Source organism: Phyllobates terribilis, unplaced genomic scaffold (genome assembly GCF_046119375.1).
Source record: "Phyllobates terribilis strain yellow unplaced genomic scaffold, ASM4611937v1 Scaffold_2__4_contigs__length_985480577, whole genome shotgun sequence".
NCBI lineage: Eukaryota > Metazoa > Chordata > Amphibia > Anura > Dendrobatidae > Phyllobates > Phyllobates terribilis.
The window spans coordinates 968,586,121-968,606,754 of NW_027362762.1; the positions used below are offsets into that span (position 1 = coordinate 968,586,121).

General features: G+C 47.5%; 1 protein-coding gene across 2 annotated transcripts in view; it reads left to right on the top strand.

Moving 5' to 3' along the window:
• The window catches only part of LOC141253117 (uncharacterized), a 74,540-nt gene that overhangs the window by 34,793 nt on the left and 19,113 nt on the right, over window positions 1–20,634 (top strand). For both annotated transcript variants that reach the window (XM_073670872.1, XM_073670871.1), the window contains 2 exons: window positions 12,201–12,530; window positions 12,629–12,892. In XM_073670872.1, coding sequence (XP_073526973.1) covers window positions 12,201–12,530; window positions 12,629–12,892 — 594 coding nt within the window. The remainder of the gene's footprint in view (window positions 1–12,200; window positions 12,531–12,628; window positions 12,893–20,634) is intronic.

Genomic DNA, 20,634 nt, shown 5'->3' on the forward strand with positions numbered 1-20,634 from the left:
ACCTATCTTCCGAAGTGTGGTACATTCAAGTGGGGTGGTGTCAGGGATGCTGTGTGTTCTGGGAAAAACACCCCCGGATTGGGCGAAAGACCATAACGATTGCACTAGTGGGCAATTGGGTACAAAAAGGGGTTGGGCCGTGTGCAGAGGAAAAGGCCCAGCTGTCCACGGAAGGAATGAAACTACTGCGACAGTGGGATAAGTTGTGTATAGAACAGGGCCTCTTGTACCGTAAGGTGTACCTGCCATCTGAGCTGCAGCACCGGTACCAGCTAGTAATCCCTATGGGGATGGGTCCGGTGGTTGCTCATGAGGCGCATGAGAAGGTGGCCCACTTCGGGAGTGAAAAGACACTCCAGTGGCTACAGCGAGTCCTCTATTGTCCTGAATTGGGGGGAATGGTGACAGAGGCATGTCGGCTGTTTCGGGTCTGTGGGCTCAGTAAGAGCCCTGAGCAGCAGGCACCCACGCAATCTATTAAGACTTCCACTCCCTTAGAGCTGCTCATGATTTACTATGTCTTGATGTGGGGGTCGTGATGACATTCCACTCGTCCTCCAGTCACTCCAAATTCAAACTATGAGCATGGGTCAACCATTCAAAGAATGAGTCAGGCAACAAGCTGGTTCAAACTCAGAGCATGCTCAAAAGACTACTACAGACAACGTTCTCAGCAATGTTCTGTGTTTATTCCTACATACACAAACCTAAATACACTACATAATGGGGAGGGGAAAGGGGTTGTCCGGAGCGGGGTAAGCCATGAAAGTCCAGTGTCTGGCCACTCCTGATTGGTCCACATCTCCTTATCTCAGTCTCTGGGCAGATATTGCAGCCGTCAGCTTATAATCTTGTTTCGTTTCTCTGAAATAAGTCTTGGCAACACTGGAACTGTCTTAGTTTAAGTTTCGATTTGAGTAATACGTAGCAAGGAAAGCTTATTGTTATATGACACAAAATGGTGGTTAGTACATTAGCAAAAAAGCGTATAAAAGTTACAAAAATATATATATTCTCTTTTACCCCGACATTCCCCCCTAAACACTAAGCTTTCCCTTGCTTCGGGGCCTTTGAGACTGTCCATGTGTGGGGAGAGGGGAGGTGGATTTCTTCACCCAATCATCTTAGAAGCTGCCCCCTTATGGGACGCCCCCAGACAATTGAGCCCTACCCTGAGTGACACATGGAGTTCTCCCAACTGACCCTAAACTAAATCTCTCAATTGAACTTTATCATGGGGGGTCTGGTCAGGCTTGTTCAAAGGAGTGTATTTCTCCATATCTTCTCTTGATTCAGAAAGGTCCCGGAGGTTGGGACAGCATTGGTTATATTTTCCTGTTATAAGGGGACTATGCAGCACAGGACCACCAGGCCCAATACTAGTAGACCTCCCATTACTAGACAAACTTGTTGGAGGAATCCCTTGAGCCCTCCCAACCAACCTGAGAAGAAGGAGGTATCTACCCCTGTGTGGTAGCTGTCCACCCTGGGACAGACAGTAAGCATATGGAAAGGATATAGAAGAAGGTAGTCATCTTTTATAGACTCGTTCTGTCTCTCTTGCAGTGGGAGGCGTGAATCCAGGTGCTCTTGCCCTCAAGCTTCAGAGCCGTCGGGGTGGTGAGAAGCACAGTGTACGCTCCCTCGAACCGCGGCTGGAGGCAGTCTTTCCGGACAAACTTCTTCACATACACTAGATCGCCTGGGATGAAATCATGTACTGCATCACCTGTAGATTCTGGGAGAGATGCAGATACTGGAGAGCGGGTGTTAGTCAATTCTCTAGACAAAGCAATCACAAATTTTACCACTCTATCATGTGTTTCAGACAACTCTTGGGGCCTAATCTCTCCTATCTTGGGCGGGGTCCCAAACAAAATTTTTATAGGGAGTCAGCCCATGTTTGGCCTGAGGAGTGTGTGTGATATGATACAATACTATGGGGAGTAGGTCGGGCCAGGGGAGGGGATGATCTTTGGTCATTTTCAAGAGCTGGGTCTTGAGTGTGGAATTCATTCTCTCCACTTTGCCTGAACTGGCAGGATGGTATGGAGTGTGGAGGCCCAAATCTGTTCCCAACATGTTCCAGAGTTCTTTGTAGATATTTGCTGTGAAAGCTGGTCCTTGGTCCGATTCTTTGACTTGGGGAACTCCAAAACTGCAGGCAACTTCGGTGATCAGTTTCTTGGCTGTGACTTTAGCAGTCATGTTGACAACCGGGTAGGCCTCGGGCCAGGCTGAGAACATATCCACGGCTACCAAAACGTACTCCTATTTTCCTGCTTTAGGCATTTGGATATGGTCGACTTGTATTCTCTGCCAAGGGTAGTCTGGTTTAGCCAGGTGTTGAAGAGGGACCCGTGCCGTACACGTTGGGTTGCAGGTGGCGCAGACAGAGCAGGATTTTGAGTACGCAGTCACAGTGGAAGAGATTCCGGGTGCAAAGTACAGTTTCTTGATACATGCCAAGGCTTGATTCTTTCCTCTGTGTGTAGGCCCGTGAGCCCATGCTGCCACAGCTGAGTACATGCGTCTAGGCAAGCAAGGCTTCCCATCCACTTGGTAAAGAGTCGAGTTGACCTTTGAATCTTTGTGACCTGCCAGCACGGCTCCTGCCGATTTCCATTGCTTGACTTCTTCAGTGGGGGTCTTCCTTTGTTCCTCACACAATTTTTCTTCAGGCATCTTGACCCCCCTGGATTCCACTCGTGTCTCCGCTGGACTTGTATGGTCTTCCGCCGGCTGTTCTTTGGCTCTTGCTCTAGTGAGCGCTACAGCTACGGTTTGCAGGGTCTCCCCCATCTCTTCTTCCTTTTCCTGCCACTTTGATGACACATTCTCCACTGCTGCAGTCTTGGCTGCTTGGTCAGCTAGGTGGTTGCCCCTGGCTTCTCTGGATTCTAGTCTTCCATGAGCCTTGACCTTGATAACAGCAACCTGAATGGGTAGTTCCAGGGCCTTCATTAGGGCCTTAATCCATGAGACATGTTTCACTGGTGTACCTGCAGCTGTGATGAATCCTCTAGACTTCCACAAGAGTCCAAAATCGTTGCAAATTCCATGTCCATACCTGGAATCGGTATATATTTTCGCCGTTGTTCCTGCTGCCAGATGGCAGGCCTCTGTGAGAACCACAAGTTCAGCTTCTTGTGCAGACATGTATGGTGGTAGAGCTTCAGCCTTGAGGACTGTTAGGTCCGTTGTGACAGCATATCCCGTGTGGAACTTCCCTTGAGGGTCTGCGAGACGGGATCCATCAGTCCATAGGTGCAAGGCAGGGTCTGCGAGCGGATGTGCCACCATATTCTCTGGAGCAGAAGTCTCTTCCTGCAAAATTTTTATACAATCATGAGGTTCCACCAATGGACCTTCACCCTCTTCACCTTCCCCCCTAGAAGGTGGAAGCAAAGTGGTAGGGTTGATAGTCAGACATCTGATAAATGTTATATTGGAGGGCAACAATAGGGAACACTGCAGCCGCGGGTGTCTTTGGTTGGTGAGATATTTCGGAGATGTTTGTTGCAGAACAGCCGAGAGATCATGGCCAGCCTGTATAACTAGATCATGTCCAAGGACGATATCAGCTGACTTGTCAAGGAGAATGTGAGCAGCGTGGACCGCCTTAAGGCACGTGGGGGCAGTTCGGGCGACAGGGTCCAGGCGGGCTGAGTAGTAGCCCAAAGGCCGATACTTATGATCATAACGTTGTGCTAGAACACCAGAGGCATGACCTTCCGATTCCGAGTCAAAAAGGTGAAATGGCTGAGTATAGTCTGGTAAGCCCAAGGCCGGGGCAGAGACAACAGCCTGTTTAAGGCGGTCAAAACATAGTCTGTGTTGATGAGAAACACGTGGATCTTCAGCATGAAGCCAAACTGAGCCTTCATTCTTGAGACAGTCGTACAGAGGTTGCATGAGCTTTGAGGCATCAGGGATCCATTGCCTGCAGTAAGTGATGAGGCCAAGGAAAGTCTGCATAGCGGAATAGGTGGTTGGGAAGGTGATATCCATGATGGCTTGTTTTCTTTCTTCAGTCAGATGTCTAGCACCTTGTGATATACAATGTCCGAGGAAAGTGACCTTGGGCAGACACCATTGGACTTCGCCTTTCGAGACTTTACAGTTAGCTGAGTGAAGAAACCAGAGAAGGGATGCTGACATCTCTGGCAAATTTTCTTCAGTGCCACAGAGTAAAAGATCATCCACATACTGTAGAAGGGTGACCTGAGGGTTCTCTTGAACCCATGGCTCCAGAATAGACTTCATAGAATGAGTGAATTGGTTAGGAGAGTTCTGGGCTCCTTGTGGAGTCCTGGTCCATGTAAACTGTGCTCCTTGAAAGGTGAAGGCAAAAAGAAACCACGAATCTTCATGTAAGGGTATACTGAAAAAAAAAAAAAAAAAAACGTTGGCCAGATCTAACACCGTAAACAAGGTGGCCGTTGGAGGCACCTGAGACAAAAGGGTGTTTGGGTTGGGTACCACTGGAGTTTCTAAAATGGTAGCTGCATTGACGGCTCTGAGATCCTGAACCAACCGGTATCTTGGAGGCTCTCCCGGAGCGGTTTTCTTTTTTACAGAAAAGAGGGGTGTATTGCATGGAGAAACACATCTGACAAGGACTCCTGATTCCAGGAGGGAAGCGATTTGGGTACCCAAGCTTTGTTCTTGTGCAGCCTTGAGGGGGTATTGTGGCAACCGTGGGTACCTGTGTCCAGGCTTGAGGTGTACTCGGACCGGGGGAACCTGCAGGAGGCCGACGTCCTCTGGCCCACTGGACCACAGAGAATGAGGGAACTGTGAGGTATCAAGAAGAGTGTGAGGTTGTATGGTCATCATCATGAGAGGGAAGGCTTTAAGAACACAGCGGTCTTCAGTCCCTTGTTCGGAATGAGGGTCCCGCAAAAGAAGCTCCATACCATGGTTTCCGAAAGTAATTGTTGCCTTCATCCGCTCTAAGAGATCGGCTCCCAACAGATTGACAGGGCAAGTTTCAGAGACCAAGAATCTTGTGAGTACTCCGGTGAACGGTCCTGCAGACACAGGGACTGTGAGTGGAGAAGAAATATGTTGGCCTTCTACCCCAACACAGGTGAGGGTATCCGATAATAGGGATACAGAAGGAGGGAGCTGTGCAGAGGAAATGACAGATGTGGCCGCCCCAGTGTCCACCAGGAACTCCAGTGGTTGATGGTCCACCTGTAAAGTGACAGTCCCACAGGCGGCCGTGAGATGCGTAGCCGGGAAAGTGGACACTGGTTGACCGAGCCGTCATTGGCGTGGATGAGATGGTTCACGGGAAGGTCCATGATTGTGTGGACCGTCATGAAATGAGCGGTCATGGTACTGTCTGCGGGTTGGACAGTCTCTGAGAATGTGATTAGGGTTACCACACTCCCAACACAACATTCGTCCTTCAGAATCACGAGATTGTCTTCTATTTCTGGATGGTCCCTTGTCATCTCTTCTGTCTCGTCTTCTATATGTGGGAGGAGTATCATCACCTGTGCCTTTAACCATTACCCACTTGATTCCATGTTGGTTGCCAGGGGGTGGGTAGCTTTCATGAGCTTGATATACCATGGCAGGTGCGGCTTTCTTCTTTGGCTTAGTATCTTTTTCCATTTTTAGTATTGATTTTTGGAAAGCTTTAACGAAGTCCACCGCATCGTTGAAAGAAGAAGAACGAATCTCGGGCCGTACTCTCAGGACTTCATCTCTGAGAGCGTCTTGTAGGCCATCTACTAGGGCCTGAACCAACAGGACGGCCTGCGTCTTGACGTGAGGACTGTATCCGAGATCCTCAAAATGCATGCTGAGTCTTGCAGCATATCTTTCCACTGATTCATCAGGGTCTTGTTGAACATCTTGTACAGATCCAGCTTGATCTGACAAGCGATTCTGAGCCCAGGCTTTTAACTGTTTCATGTATTCTAGGCCGGATTCATACGTACTAAGAGATCCTGCTTTTGTGGAATCCATGGCCTTTTCGATAGTAGGCAAGAAATATTCCTTGGCCTTCACAGATGTGATACCTGCTAAATCAGCCCAGGTTGCTCCATAAATGGCTCTGGTTGTGTCCAAGCGTCTAGCATACTGCATGGGAGATTTATCGGGATCAGGAAGCTTTGAGACCAGAGTGTCTACTTGTACTGGGGTAAAGGGTTGATATTTGATCATCCCTAAAGGTCCAGGAACTTGTTGAGGACCGGGCAGCGTCGCTTGTTCCTTGGTGGTGTTTGGGGTGGCCGCTAGGGAGGATTCTTCAGGCAACAGAACCGCATTGGGAATCGGTGTCGGGGAGGAGGTTGCCACTAGTAGCTCAAGGGCCAAAGGCATAGCAACATGAACTGCAGGACTACGGACACAGACAATGCGTATCGAGTCCAATCCATGAGGGAGGGTCTCTATGCCTTCCTTGAGGGCCAGTACGTGTTCCTTTATGCACGGCCCGAGTGGGTAGCCGAAAATTCCAGAAGATATGAGTGGTATCGCTAAAGTGCGTCTGGGCATATCCTGATGGCTCAATTTTCCTGCATGAAGGAGTACTGAACGGATGGTAGATGCGAGAGTGGAACGTGACTCTTCAGGGTTCCGGGAGTCATAAATAGGACCCACTGCATGTATGATGACATCAGCGGGCAGTTTACCCGCACGGGTGACTAAGGTCTGGCCTTGTGAAAGCTCTCCGTTTTCGGCTAAGTGAGCCTGGCATTCTGCAGCCAGAGTAGAACCAGCAGCAAGGGAAATTTTGCGAGCCAATCCTCCAACATGGCTCATATAGGTGTTTGCAGGGTTGACTATGGCCCCCACCCGATGTGTAAGGATGTCACCATAGCCTATTGACAGAGTGACAGGGCGTCCTGATGGGTCTACTAGATTCCGGGAGCGGCAGGGGTCCCAGACTTCTGAGGGGCTGGGGGGTGGTGTTCTTTCAGCAGTTGCTTGGAGCAAGGGCCGGAGTACGGGTAATGGATGTGGGGTGGAGGATGCCATAGGAGACGTATGGGGTAAAGGAGGGGGGGGCTGGAGTATTTTGAGCCCATCCTTCATCTGGCTCCGTATCGTCTTGAGTAACAGTATGTTGGCGGAGGGAGAGCAGTCTGGCCTGAAATTCTGGGGAGTTGAGGAGGATATCCCCAGGGTTGTGAGTGACTCCCATAGGAAACAGGGGAAGCGTCTCAGCATCGTGGACTGGAGCAGAGGGTGTCACATTAGTTTCAGATGGGTGCTCTGGGACTGCGGGCTTTTCCACCTGTGCTGGTGGCTGGTAATATGCACCGGACGCGCCATTTGTGGGGGTTGTGATGACATTCCACTCGTCCTCCAGTCACTCCAAATTCAAACTATGAGCATGGGTCAACCATTCAAAGAATGAGTCAGGCAACAAGCTGGTTCAAACTCAGAGCATGCTCAAAAGACTACTACAGACAACGTTCTCAGCAATGTTCTGTGTTTATTCCTACATACACAAAACTAAATACACTACATAATGGGGAGGGGAAAGGGGTTGTCCGGAACGGGGTAAGCCATGAAAGTCCAGTGTCTGGCCACTCCTGATTGGTCCACATCTCCTTATCTCAGTCTCTGGGCAGATATTGCAGCCGTCAGCTTATAATCTTGTTTCATTTCTCTGAAATAAGTCTTGGCAACACTGGAACTGTCTTAGTTTAAGTTTCGATTTGAGTAATACGTAGCAAGGAAAGCTTATTGTTATATGACACAAAATGGTGGTTAGTACATTAGCAAAAAAGCGTATAAAAGTTACAAAAATATATATATTCTCTTTTACCCCGACATTGATAGAATACTCAACGTCTGGGCATTACTATTGCTTGGTAATGACAGACCACTTCACCAAGTATGCTGTAGCAGTGCCGACGAGATCAGACGGCGGAGTCAGCGGCTGAGGCCGTGTGTCAACATTTCATCCAGGTGTTTGGGTGTCCGCAAAGAATACACTCAGATCAAGGGGCATGTTTTCAGGGGGCATTAATGAAGGAGCTGTACCAGCTGTATGGTATCGCACCGTTGAGAATGACACAATACCTTCCCCAAGGTAATGGAGCATGTGAGCCCTTTAATTGAACTCTGTTGCAGATGTTGAGGATGTTAGAGGGTAAACTGCAGGTACGCTGGCCTGAGTATCTCCCCAAATTGATGTGGGCCTACAATAATAGAGTGCACAGCACTACTGGCTACTCACCACACATGTTGATGTTCGGGAGGCCATGGCAGGACATTGAGGATTTGAGCATGCCAGGTCCCTCCTCCAATCCCCCTCGGACCGCGTCAGAATGGGTTTGAGAACACCGGCGACGATTAAGGGTGGTGCATCAAGTGGTGGGTGATCGACTCAGTCAGGTGACCCATAGGGACGGTTGTCCCGTGCAAGCCGAGCCTTTCTCCCCAGGGTATAGAGTGTTGGTGAGAATAAAACGCCGTTTCGGAAAGCTGAGTGAACGATAGGAGGCAACTCCGTACCTGGTAAAAAAAACGGGTGAGTCCTGAGATTCCAGTCTACGAGGTCGAGCCGGTGGGGATAGGGGGACCAACCCGTAATCTTCATCGTAACATGCTACAACAGTGCTGATTTGAAGATGCGGTCCCCAATTCTACGGAACCACAGGCCGTGTCCCGAGGGGTGGGAATTCCTAATGCTCTTGAATTTGATGGTGAGTCTGCCTCTGCCCCTGCTTACTTGCCCCCTGTGATCAATCTGTCCCCTTGTGGAGAGAGGGTTGAAATTGTGGTATGTCCTTCAGAGAACAGGGAATCAGGTCAGTTACCTGACCCGGATGATGTGGCACAGGGCACCACACCTCAGGAGGGAGCAGCCTCATTGGCTCCCTCTGATGATACCGCTGTTGAGACTTCTGCCCCCTCGGGGACTGAGCCTGTTGGGGTGGGTCTCAGGAGAGCTACTCGAGCTATGGCGGGTATACCCCCACAGCGCTATGCACAAGACGACTTTGAGTGGGGAGGTGTGTCGAGGACGCCAACCTCTAGTGGGGTGGCATGTGAGAGTGTGAACTGTGATAGCAGCAGGAGAGCATTAGGATCATGTGTGTTTTGCCTGGCTATGCTCAGAGCAGGGGCAGAGCAGGAGACCCTGTGTGTTCTGAGGGTGTCTGCTGTGTGAGACGCTGGACGGGGCGTCTGAGGAGAACTGCAAGGACTGAACTGCAATAAGACTCTCTCTTTACAAGCTTTCCTGTGGGGGTTGATAACCCCTGGCCCTGGTTAAGCTGTGTCCCTGCTTAAGAACAAGTGCTGAGCTGGGGAAAGCTGTGTGGCTCTTTGGAGTTTTGTGGAAGTCCATGCTGAGTGGACTAGAGACTTTGTGCTGAAGGAGCCAAGTGTCGATTGAGAGTGAAAATGCCTGAGGATATCATCTCTCTGTGCGTGATCGGTGGTCTGGAAAACAGTGAGTGACTGTGAGAGGAGAGAATGGGTCCGGTGCCATTCACATTGAGAGGATACTGACAAGCCTTGTGAAGAGTTCTTCCCAGACCTTAACCTAAGGCTACAGGACTAAAGTCCCCGGCGTGTAGGCTCGACATCGGCCGAGACGACAAGGAACCTTTGCTGTTTTTGTGAACGTTGCTTTTTATTTGGCGCCAAAGTTTTCCCGGGACTAGCTGCAGCCATCGCGATTCACAGGCCTGTGACAGACCACATCTGAGGTTATGTGACCGTAACTTTAAGATACCCGGGTATCCCGATAGTAGGGGAATAAGAGCAAATGGTATAGTTTCATGCATTGCTATTGTTAATAGTGGTAGGATTGTACTCAGTGTGCCATCTCAGGGGGGCTAATCCCTGTTTTAGTAAAGAAAGTGTTGTTTATTTCTGTCTCTGTCTCAGTTTGTGACTCACTGGATCTCTCTCGGACCTCCAATCATTACAAGTGTGTCTCGATAATTGCCAATAATTTCCATCTATTGTCTATTCCATTTGCATAACAGCATGTGAAATTGATTGTCAATCAGTGTTGCTTCCTAAGTGGACAGTTTGATTTCACAGAAGTTTGATTTACTTGGAGTTATATTCTGTTGTTTAAGTGTTCTCTTTATTTTTTTGAGCAGTGTATATAAAGTTATCCAACTTTCACCACTGTCTCAGAATTGGTCACATTGACCAATTAAGACGAATGTCGAGGACGACATTCAAAAAGGAGGGAAGAGTGTGACATGCAGAAGTAGTGCTGTTGCAGAGTGTGACATGCAGAAGTAGTGCTGTTGCTTTAAAAGCATTCAGCAACTATTAGAAATAACACAAGCACAGGAGACAGGAAGTGTTGTGCTCCAGAAGCATCCAGCAGCTAGAGGGGTTAACACAGTCACAGGAGAAGGGGAGTGTTTTAGCAGAGCCCCAGGGGGATTTTCGGCAAGTTGTTTACTATCTGACCGGAGCTGAAGAGAAAGGTGGCTTATGATCTGTATCTCACAGAAGGCAACGGAACAGAATTCAGGTCAGGAGGGAAGCCAAACAAAGGTCAGTTAATACTCCACACTGTTAGCTCAGGGAGTCTATCGGCCAGGAAGTTAAGGACTGTAAGGAAGCCTGTCATAGAGATAATCTCCCTCAGCACACCCTCCCCCCCCCCCCCCTTCATCTCCATGCAGGATAAAGAATGCTGTGTACTACTGAGTCCTTGTGAAGGAAAAGCCTGTGGTTGTGTGTGCATTAAAACTGTCCTCTACTGTGCTACCGGATAATAGACTGTGCTGTGCTGCAAACGAGTCTGTACTGTTATTACTAGAGACTGTTGCTCAAAGAGACATTTGCATTGCACTGGCCACGCCTCATTAAATGTTACTGTTCTACCGTTTATGAGGACTCTTGTCAAAATGTGTCTGGTCAGCAATTGAATCTATCCTGTGCCTGAGAGAAGCTGCAGCACATGGTCTATGGTCGCCCTGAGTAACGGTTCCCCCAGGATTCCAACGAATTCATGTAACCGGTCTCACCCCTATCTGAACTTAGGCGGCTTTGCTGTTTTCCATGCCAGCTATAGAACTACTATCCTGTGCCTGCTCTGGAAAAGATGTTCTTGGAGAAACTGTTGTGCTTCTTTGAAGCTGGTGGATTTCTATTTGTTTGAGAGTTTTCCCCTGCCCTTCTCATTCCCTATCTTTACCAAAGTAGTAAGATTAGTTTCTTACTGTCCTGCACATTAGCCAGGGCAAGGTGAGGGTCAGTCAGGGCTTAGGCACGTGACAGCGCATGGTGGGAGAGGGGGGACCCGGCTAGGGCGATAAGAAGCCCAGGTTTCAGCATAAGGTGAGTGTTGAAGGGTTGTCAACTTCTCCCCTCTCCCTTATCGTCAGGGTTTTCTCTTACCCTCTCCCTACCCTACACCAGAAACATTAGGATTTTTTTATTTAAAGGGAACCTGTCAGGTTGGATAACACTATTAACCCGGTGATATAGAGTTATTCTGCAGGTTAATAGTGGTATAGAGGTGCCCAGTTGCTGTACTGAAAGTGCGGCACCCTGGAGAAAAGTTAATTTTCTCTTGGATGCTGCACTTTCTGTACAGCAACCGGGCACCTTTAAAACGCAATTAACCTATAGAAATACCCTATATCTATAGATTAGTAGAGTAATTCGACCTGACAGTTTCCCTTTAACATTTGTAATAATATGTTGTTGTATTATTATGTTCTAATATTTTTCAGGGGCTTTACATTTTTTTTATTATTATTATTTAAAAAAAAAAAAAAACATTTGTCCACTAAGAGCTGATTTCTTTCCTCTTTAGTCTACATATTTCCACTGTACTTGGTGCACCTCTAGAGGCCTCAGTTACAGGGAAAACATCCAGTGAGAAGTCACTGACAGAGCTGATCTGGGTGAGCTAGGACCCAGCAATCATGTGATTGCTGGGTGTGATACAGGCCTCGGTTGTGTTGACGCTTCTGTTCATAGAGTTTACTGAGCGCTCTGTGCCTGCAGGAGAGAAGACAGAGAGCGCTGATAAACCACTTCTGTCTTCTCAGGTGACCCTGTGGCTCATCTGTACGGTGATGCGCAGTGTGCGCTCAGCATTGCTACTGTACATTGATGATGCAGAACACTTGACTCACCACCCGGGACACAGGACAGTGTATAACATCCGTTACTGCCCTTCTGGGTGGGATAGTTGGGAACTATGGCTATGCTTATTCTGCCACTCTCCTATTGTGTCTACCCAGGTCTCGTTATCCTGGCTGTACTACAACTCTCATCATTAAAAGTCTATGTATGGAGAGGATCAGACATCTCCGACTGCAGCATGAAATGTTCTCATCCAGACGGCGTCCTGCAGCTGTACAGAGAATGTGGAGGACACGAGACCCAACTACTGGAGCTGTGGTGTGATAATATGTGGCACTATAATCGCTATGAGCCCAGACTCCTCTATAACACGAGCAGCGGGTGCTGGAGCCTGACAGACGCCGGGAAGAACGACTCCTGTGTGTACACGGTGGTGTATTACGGCAATGTGGGACGATTCCTGACAACGTTACCCATCACTGTACTGGGTAAGAGCTTATAATGATCACAGAGCTCGCGCTCTACACCCCTTACCAAGACCCCGGTCCATGACCAGTGGTAACCGACCTTCTCCTGATACTTCCAGATCCAGTTCTCATCTCCACCATCACCAGTAACAGCAGCCGGACGGGTGAGGACATCGCTGTGAGCGTCCAGTTCTCTGGAGAGGAGACGGCTGTGACCTGGGAGGTGGACGGGGGGCTTCTCCCTGACCGATACCAGCTGATAGATGATAACAGGACGGTGATTATCCCGAGAGCCCAGAGAGACGACGCCGGGAGGAGACTCCGTGTCCGAATCACAAACCCAGTCAGTGAGGAGACCCAGGAATATCAGCTGGAGATTACAGGTGAGATGGGTATTATATGTACCCCACACCTTCTATATCACCTGTACTGGAGATTACAGGTAAGAGGGGTATTATATGTACCCCACACCTTCTATAACCCCTGTACTGGAGATTACAGGTAAGAGGGGTATTATATGTACCCCACATCTTCTATACCCCATGTACTGGAGATTACAGGTAAGAGGCTATTACTGGGGTATTATATGTACCCCACACCTTCTATACCCCATGTCTTGGAGATTACGGGTAAGAGGGTATTATATGTACCCCACACCTTCTATAACCCCTGTACTGGAGATTACAGGTAAGAGGGGTATTATATGTACCCCACATCTTCTATACCCCATGTACTGGAGATTACAGGTAAGAGGCTATTACTGGGGTATTATATGTACCCCACACCTTCTATACCCCATGTCTTGGAGATTACGGGTAAGAGGGTATTACTGGGGTATTACATGTACCCCACACCTTCTATACCCCATGTCCTGGAGATTACAGGTAAGAGGGTATTACTGGGGTATTATATGTACCCCACACCTTCTATACCCCATGTCCTGGAGATTACAGGTAAGAGGATATTACTGGGGTATTATATGTACCCCACACCTTCTGTACCCCATGTACTGGAGATTACAGGTAAGAGGGTATTACTGGGGTATTATATGTACCCCACACCTTCTGTACCCCATGTACTGGAGATTACAGGTAAGAGGGTATTACTGGGGTATCATATATACCCCACACCTTCTATACATCATGTACTGGAGATTACTGGTAAGAGGGTATTACTGGGGTATTATATGTACCCCACACCTTCTATACCCCATGTACTGGAGACTACAGGTAAGAGGGGTATTACTGGGGTATTATATATACCCCACACCTTCTATACCCCATGTACTGGAGATTACAGGTAAGAGGGTATTACTGGGGTATTATATGTACCCCACACCTTCTATACCCCATGTACTGGAGATTACAGGTAAGAGGGTATTACTGGGGTATTATATGTACCCCACACCTTCTATACCCCATGTACTGGAGATTACAGGTAAGAGGGGTATTACTGGGGTATTATATGTACCCCGCACCTTCTATACCCCATGTACTGGAGATTACAGGTAAGAGGGTATTACTGGGGTATTATATGTACCCCACACCTTCTATACCCCATGTACTGGAGATTACAGGTAAGAGGGTATTACTGGGGTATTATATGTACCCCACACCTTCTATATCCCCTGTACTGGAGATTACAGGTAAGAGGGATATTACTGGGGTACATGGCATCACTCGCAAACTTCTGCGTTCATCCAGCAAGGAGTTATCGTGAATTTCATAAACCACGACGCGCGTTTCGGCAGGAACGCCTTTCTCCCGCATTGAGAGCAGCACCAGCTCCCTACCAAACCATGTGTCACAGTGACACTCACTTTTTTGGATGTTGCATTTCTGTTTAGGTGGCTGCCAGTCTGTATTTGTACGCCTATGTACAGACCTAATGAGGACTATATATGAGATATATTTTATTCTATTACTATGTTCCTCTATACTTATTCTATAATAATTGTGTCTGTACGCTGTGCGTTGCTATGTCATCCACATTGAGGTCTATATGTGTGTGTCTTCCCCACTCCACATGTCCATTTGTTTTTTACTAATAAAGCATTTGCACTTTACATTCTAGTTTGGTTTCATCCTTGTTGGCTTCTGCCTCCTTCTCCCCCTCTTTCACATGGGAGGCTTGTGGTTCCCCCTTGTTGAGTGACTTCTCCCACACGATGTGTCTTCATGACCTCCCAGAAAAAAAAGCACTAGGCCAGAGCTGCAGGAGCGTTAACCTCTCTGGGTCATCCCTTTCTGCTCCCTGGGATGGACCTAAATCTCCACCACAGGCCTCCGTCAGCTATAAACTATAGAAACTAAAATGGGTTATAATTTCTTAATGGACGCTTCTTCGGAGCTGGTTCTGGTGTCATCGGATCCAGCCGGGCCCTGCTATGCGTGGAGACTAGGGATGGGCGAGCACTGAAATGCTCGGGTGCTCGATGCTCGGGTCGAGCACATTGGAATACTTGGGTGTTCGACCCAAGCAACGAGCCCAATGTAAGTCTATGAGAAAATCGAGCATTTTTCCGGCAGCTCTCCCCGGCGGTCTGCAGAGGGCCTAAAAATTGCCCAAATCTATGGGAACAGTGCTCCAATGGCATGGAAACAGCATGGAGAAGACCCCTGGAAGCATTTCTGACTCCCAGGTCACTGCTGTCAACAACGTTGTCAGAGGTATTGCGCCACTTTTATGGACTCACAATAAAACATACAAAACAAAACCAAAATGGATTTTCCAGGGAAATATGTTAAAGAACATCCTTTCCAGGGTAATGACTTGTATATAAGGCAAAATAAATAACCAAAAACAAAAATACTCCTCCACTATAGGTTATGTTCACACGTAGCGTTTTTAATGCGTTTTTGCTCTTTTGTATTGCTTTCAACCGTGACAAATGCATTCACCGGGAAATGTCATTTTAACATTTTACAACCTTATCTGGCCATGTGCTGTGTGACACATCATCAGACACATCCTGTTTCATTTATGAAGGAGGGACTCTGAAAGTCACAAAGCCTATTTTTATAGGGCCATCAGGCGGCCTTTACTATTCTTAAAGGTCCAGCAGTCAGCCCTCACTATTCTCAGAGATCCATCAGCCGGCTATGCTTTTTTTGTTCCCATTACTAAAGAGTGGGTCTCCTATACTGTTATTGCGTATGCAGTGAGTGACAGGGCTGCCCAAAATTTGGACGCACCCCAATACCCCTCTGAAAATTTGGACGCACCCCAATACCCCTTTGAAGAGATTTATAGGAGGGCCTCCTGAAAACAATGTTCCCATTATTAGGAAGTGGGTCTCCCATACTGTGTGCCAATGCAGTGAATGCAAGGGCTGCCAAAAATTTGGACCTACTCCAATGCCCCTTGGAAGAGACGTAGAGGAGGGCCTCCTGAAAAAAAATGTTCCCATTATTAGGAAGTGGGTCTCCCATTGTGTTTGCCTATGCAGTGAATGCAAGGGTTGCCAAAAATTGAGAGGCACTCCAATGCCCCTTGGAAGAGACGTAGAGGGCCTCATGAAAAAATGTTCCCATTATTAGGAAGTGGGTCTCCCATAGTGTTGGCCTATGCAGTGAATGCAAGGGCTGCCAAAAATTGGGAGGCACTCCAATGCCCCTTGGAAAAGACGTGGAGGAGGGCCTCATAAAAAAATGTTCCCATTAGAAAGGATCGGGTCTCCTATACTTGTAATGATGCCCATGCACGAAGTGTATGGGCTGACAAACATTTACTCCTGGGGGGGTATACATGAACATACTGTATAAAAAAGCACCTTTCCTGGTGAGATCAGTCAGAGGTTTGACAATACTAGAAAAATTTTTTATGAATTTTCTATAGTAATTGGCGAAACCCAAAAACCTCTGTATCGATTTCAAACCAATAGGCCTAGGCCATTCCTGCACAGCCTGAACCTTAACCGGATCCATCTCAAAACCTTCGCTGGAGACAATGTAGCCCAAAAAACTAATTCTCTGTACAGCGAACTCACATTTCTCCAGCTTAGCAAAAAGCGAATTGTCCATTAATAACTGTAATACCTCACGCACGCTCCGCCAATGAGACTCCAGATCTGGCGAATAAATCAAAATGTCATCCAAATACACAACCAAATTTTTACCGATCAAAGGTCTAAGGATGTCATTAATAAGATTCTGAAAAAATGCAGGAGCATTAGTAAGACCAAAAGGCATAACCAGATTCTCAAAATGACCCACAGGAGTGTTAAAAGCAGTCTTCCATTCGTCACCCTCCTTCATGCGCAACAGATTGTATGCCCCCTTAAGGTCAATTTTAGAGAACCACTTGGCCCCCATTAACTGGTTAAACAGATCAGGAATCAATGGCAGTGGGTAAGGATTGCGTACCGTAATTTTGTTAATCTCACGAAAATCCAGACAAGGACGTAAACCGCCGTCCTTTTTTTTTACAAAAAAAAATCCAACCGCCACAGGAGACTTAGAGGGCCTAATGTGACCGGCGGCCAAGCTTGTCTGTATGTATTCCTCCAAAGCCTTCCTCTCAGGAATAGTAAGGTTAAATAAACGACTTTTAGGAAGAGTCGCTCCAGGGACAAATTCAATAGAACAATCATAGTCTCTATGGGGAGGCAAAACCTGCGATTCCTTCTCAGAAAAAACTCTCCAAAAATCCTGAATAGGAACAGGCAATTCTCCCCTATCCAAAGCTGCAATACGCCCATTACAACACTTGTCATAACATTTATGGCTCCAGGATTTAATTTCACTGGTAGACCAATCCAGTACAGGATTGTGAAATTTTAACCAGGGCAAACCCAATATTACTGGAGAAGGCAAGTTATTCAACACTACCAAATCCAATTTCTCATGGTGAACACCATTAATAGTGAGAGGAAATTCACAGACCTTGAGAGTAATATTCTTCAAAGGGGAACCATCCACAGAAACCACAGCAATGGGGGATGATAAAGGTTCAGGTTTTAAATTGAGTCTTTCCACGAATCCCCCATCAATTACATTCAGTGTAGACCCGCAATCAACAAACACCCGAAATTCCATTAATTTTTCCTGAGCAATCGTGGAAGCAGCTAAAAATATACCCTTGGAATTTAAACAGGCAATACGGGCATGACTGACCATTTTTTTTTCTTTCTTCATACGAAGCTCACAGCCTTTAATCAAATGACCAGATTTTCCGCAATAGAAACACAAGCCTTCAGAAAATCGACGGTCTTTTTCTTGAGAGCGAGGTGCCACCGATCCAATCTCCATCGGTTCACCACTGTTAGTACACACATTCTCATAACCAGAAACTGACATAGCAGAGGATTTGCTCTCATTAACCCTTGCACGCAGTCTTCTATCCACCCGTATAGCTAATTGCATAGCCTGTTGCAAATCTTCAGGTGTAGGATAAGCAATTAGCAGGTCTTTAACCCTTTCACTGAGCCCAGCAAGAAATAGACTTTTCAGAGCAGAATCGTTCCACCCTGTTTGAGTCGACCAACGACGGAAATGAGTACAATATTTTTCCACATTACCTGATCCTTGTTTTAAACGTCTCAACTCAGTCTCAGCTGATGCGACACGGTCAGGATCATCATATAATAGTCCCAAAGCAGAAAAAAAACTATCCACTGATCTGAAGCATGAATCACTAGGTTGCAAAGAAAAGGCCCACTCCTGAGGCTCTTTGCGCAAAAGTGACATTATGAACCCTACGCGCTGGGATTCATCCCCAGAGGACTTAGGTCTCAAACGAAAATACAATAAGCAAGCATTTTTAAATGAAAAAAATTCTCGGTGTTCACCAAAAAATAAATCCGGCAAACATACCTTAGGCTCCAAGAAATGTGCTCCAGGACAGTTACTCACGTGCTGACGGAGCTCGGCCACCTCCAGAGAGAGTCCCTGCAGGCGATGAACCAAATCCTGAACCGACACCATGATGGAACAGAAAAATCTTTCCTTAGAGAATTTGCTGGCTGGACTTACTGTTATGTTCTGCTACCAGAGCTAAGGAAAGAGAGGAGATCTGTCCCTACGATAGAACTCAGCTGAATCCCTACGATGTAACAGGGGACCTGATCCTGCGATCAGACCTGCTAAAGTCCTAAGCTAGTCTGTACGGAGACCTATAGATGTGGGGAAGGAATCCCTACAAGTACTAAGGACTGGGAGGAATATGGGACACCTCCTAACAGAAATAGTAGCAGACAGACGAACAAACAAAATATATAGAACATAGAGGTCAGTAGACCAAGCAAACTAACAGAGCAAGACACAGAGCACAGGCTAGCTAGAAAGTAGATATACAATGAAGTCCAGCAAAGCCAGAAGGGCGGAGCAGGATAAAATAGGCCAACAAGGTCATGTGACCAGCAAAGGAAAAAAGACCTAAGAGCAAGGTTCTAACAGACACTGGATGTGAGTTTATGTTACGCTGCTATCATTTGGTGGTGTTGAGAAGTCTGGCCCAATCCAGCCCTTGTTCATTTTTATAAGAGTCAGCCTGTCAGCATTTTCAGTTGACAGGCGGATGCGCTTATCAGTTATTCCACCAGTGGAACTAAACGCTAGCGGCAGGGCAGGCTAGGACCTCCAAGACGTAGAGAGCCAGTTCATTTCATGTGTCCAGCTTGGATACCCAATAATTATAAGGCACAGAAGAATCAAGGAGGACGTTGGTACGGTCGGCAAGGTACTCCCTCAGCATCTTCCCAAACTTTGCACTCCTTGTGAGAGTACCCAGCTCCTCAGGGCCTGTGCTATGGGAGGGGCTGAGAAAATTCTCCCAGAACTTTGACACTGTTTCCCTGTCTCTGCTGGATTGGAGTTGTCTCTCTCGCCTGTAGTCCTTGGTTTTCCAACGAACTGTGACCTCAGCCGCCAGCGTTTTCAGATGGGAACTTTTTTAATAATTCCGCAACAAGGACCTGTCCGCCTCAGGAATAAGAGATATAAAGTTCTCCTGGTAGCGTGGGTCTAGAAGTGTCACCAACCAGTAATGACTGTCACCCAAAATTTTGAGAATGCGAGGGTCATGGGAAAGGCAGCATAACATAAACTCAGCCATGCGTGCCAGACAGCTAATAGGTAAGACTTCCGTGTCCTCACCAAGAGGATGACTGACCATGCTCTCCTCCTCTTCTCTGTCCTCAGGCTATCCATGCTGAGCAGACGGTATGACACTTGTGCAGTTAGTACCGTCTATAGCGCATGAAACTAGCTCCTGTTCTTCCTCCTCCTCCTCCTCTTCCTCATTGTCACCCAATCCACGTTGGAATGAGAGGAGGCTGGGCTGTGTGTAATCACCCTGTATGGTTCCTTGCTCCATCTCATCGTGCTCCACCTGCAATGCATCCTCTTTGATTGTGAGCAGAGAGCGTTTCAGAAGACAGAGAAGAGGGATGGTGACGCTAATTATGGCATCATCACCGCTCACCATCTTGTTGGAGTCCTCAAAGTTTTGGAGGATGACACATATGTCTGACATCCATGTCCACTCCTGAACTATTATGTGTTGTGTGCAGTCTGAACTGAATACCGACGGCGTTGTTGATGCTGGTACCCAACAACTGCCCTCTTTTGCTCACAAATCCTTCCTAACATCTGCAGTATAGAGTTCCAAAGCGTGGGGACATCACACACCAGTCTGTGAGCCGGAAGCTGCAAACGCTGCTGAAACATGTCAAGGGCGGTGGAAGCTGTAGGTGACTTTCTTAAATGGGCACACAGGCGACATACTTTAACAAGCAGATCCCGCTTGAGAAACCTTTGAACCACGAGGTTAAGCACATGGGCCAGGCATGGTACGTGTGTGAGCTCGCCTCACCTCAGAGCCGCCACCATGTTCCGGCCATTGTCACACACGACCATGCCTGGCTGTAGGTTCAGCGGTGTGAGCCACAGATCTGCCTGCTCTTTTAGAGCTGTCCACAACTCTTCAGCATTGTGCGGTTTGTCACCTAAGCATATTTGCTTCAGCACAGCCTGTTGCCGCTTGGCCGAAGCAGTGCTGCAGTGCTTCCAGCTTGTGACTGATGTGGTCATTTCGGAGATGGAGCCTGAAGAGGAGGCTGAGAAGGATGAGGTGCAGGAGCTGTAGACTGTGGAAGCAACCCTGATTGACCTAGGGCTCGCAATCC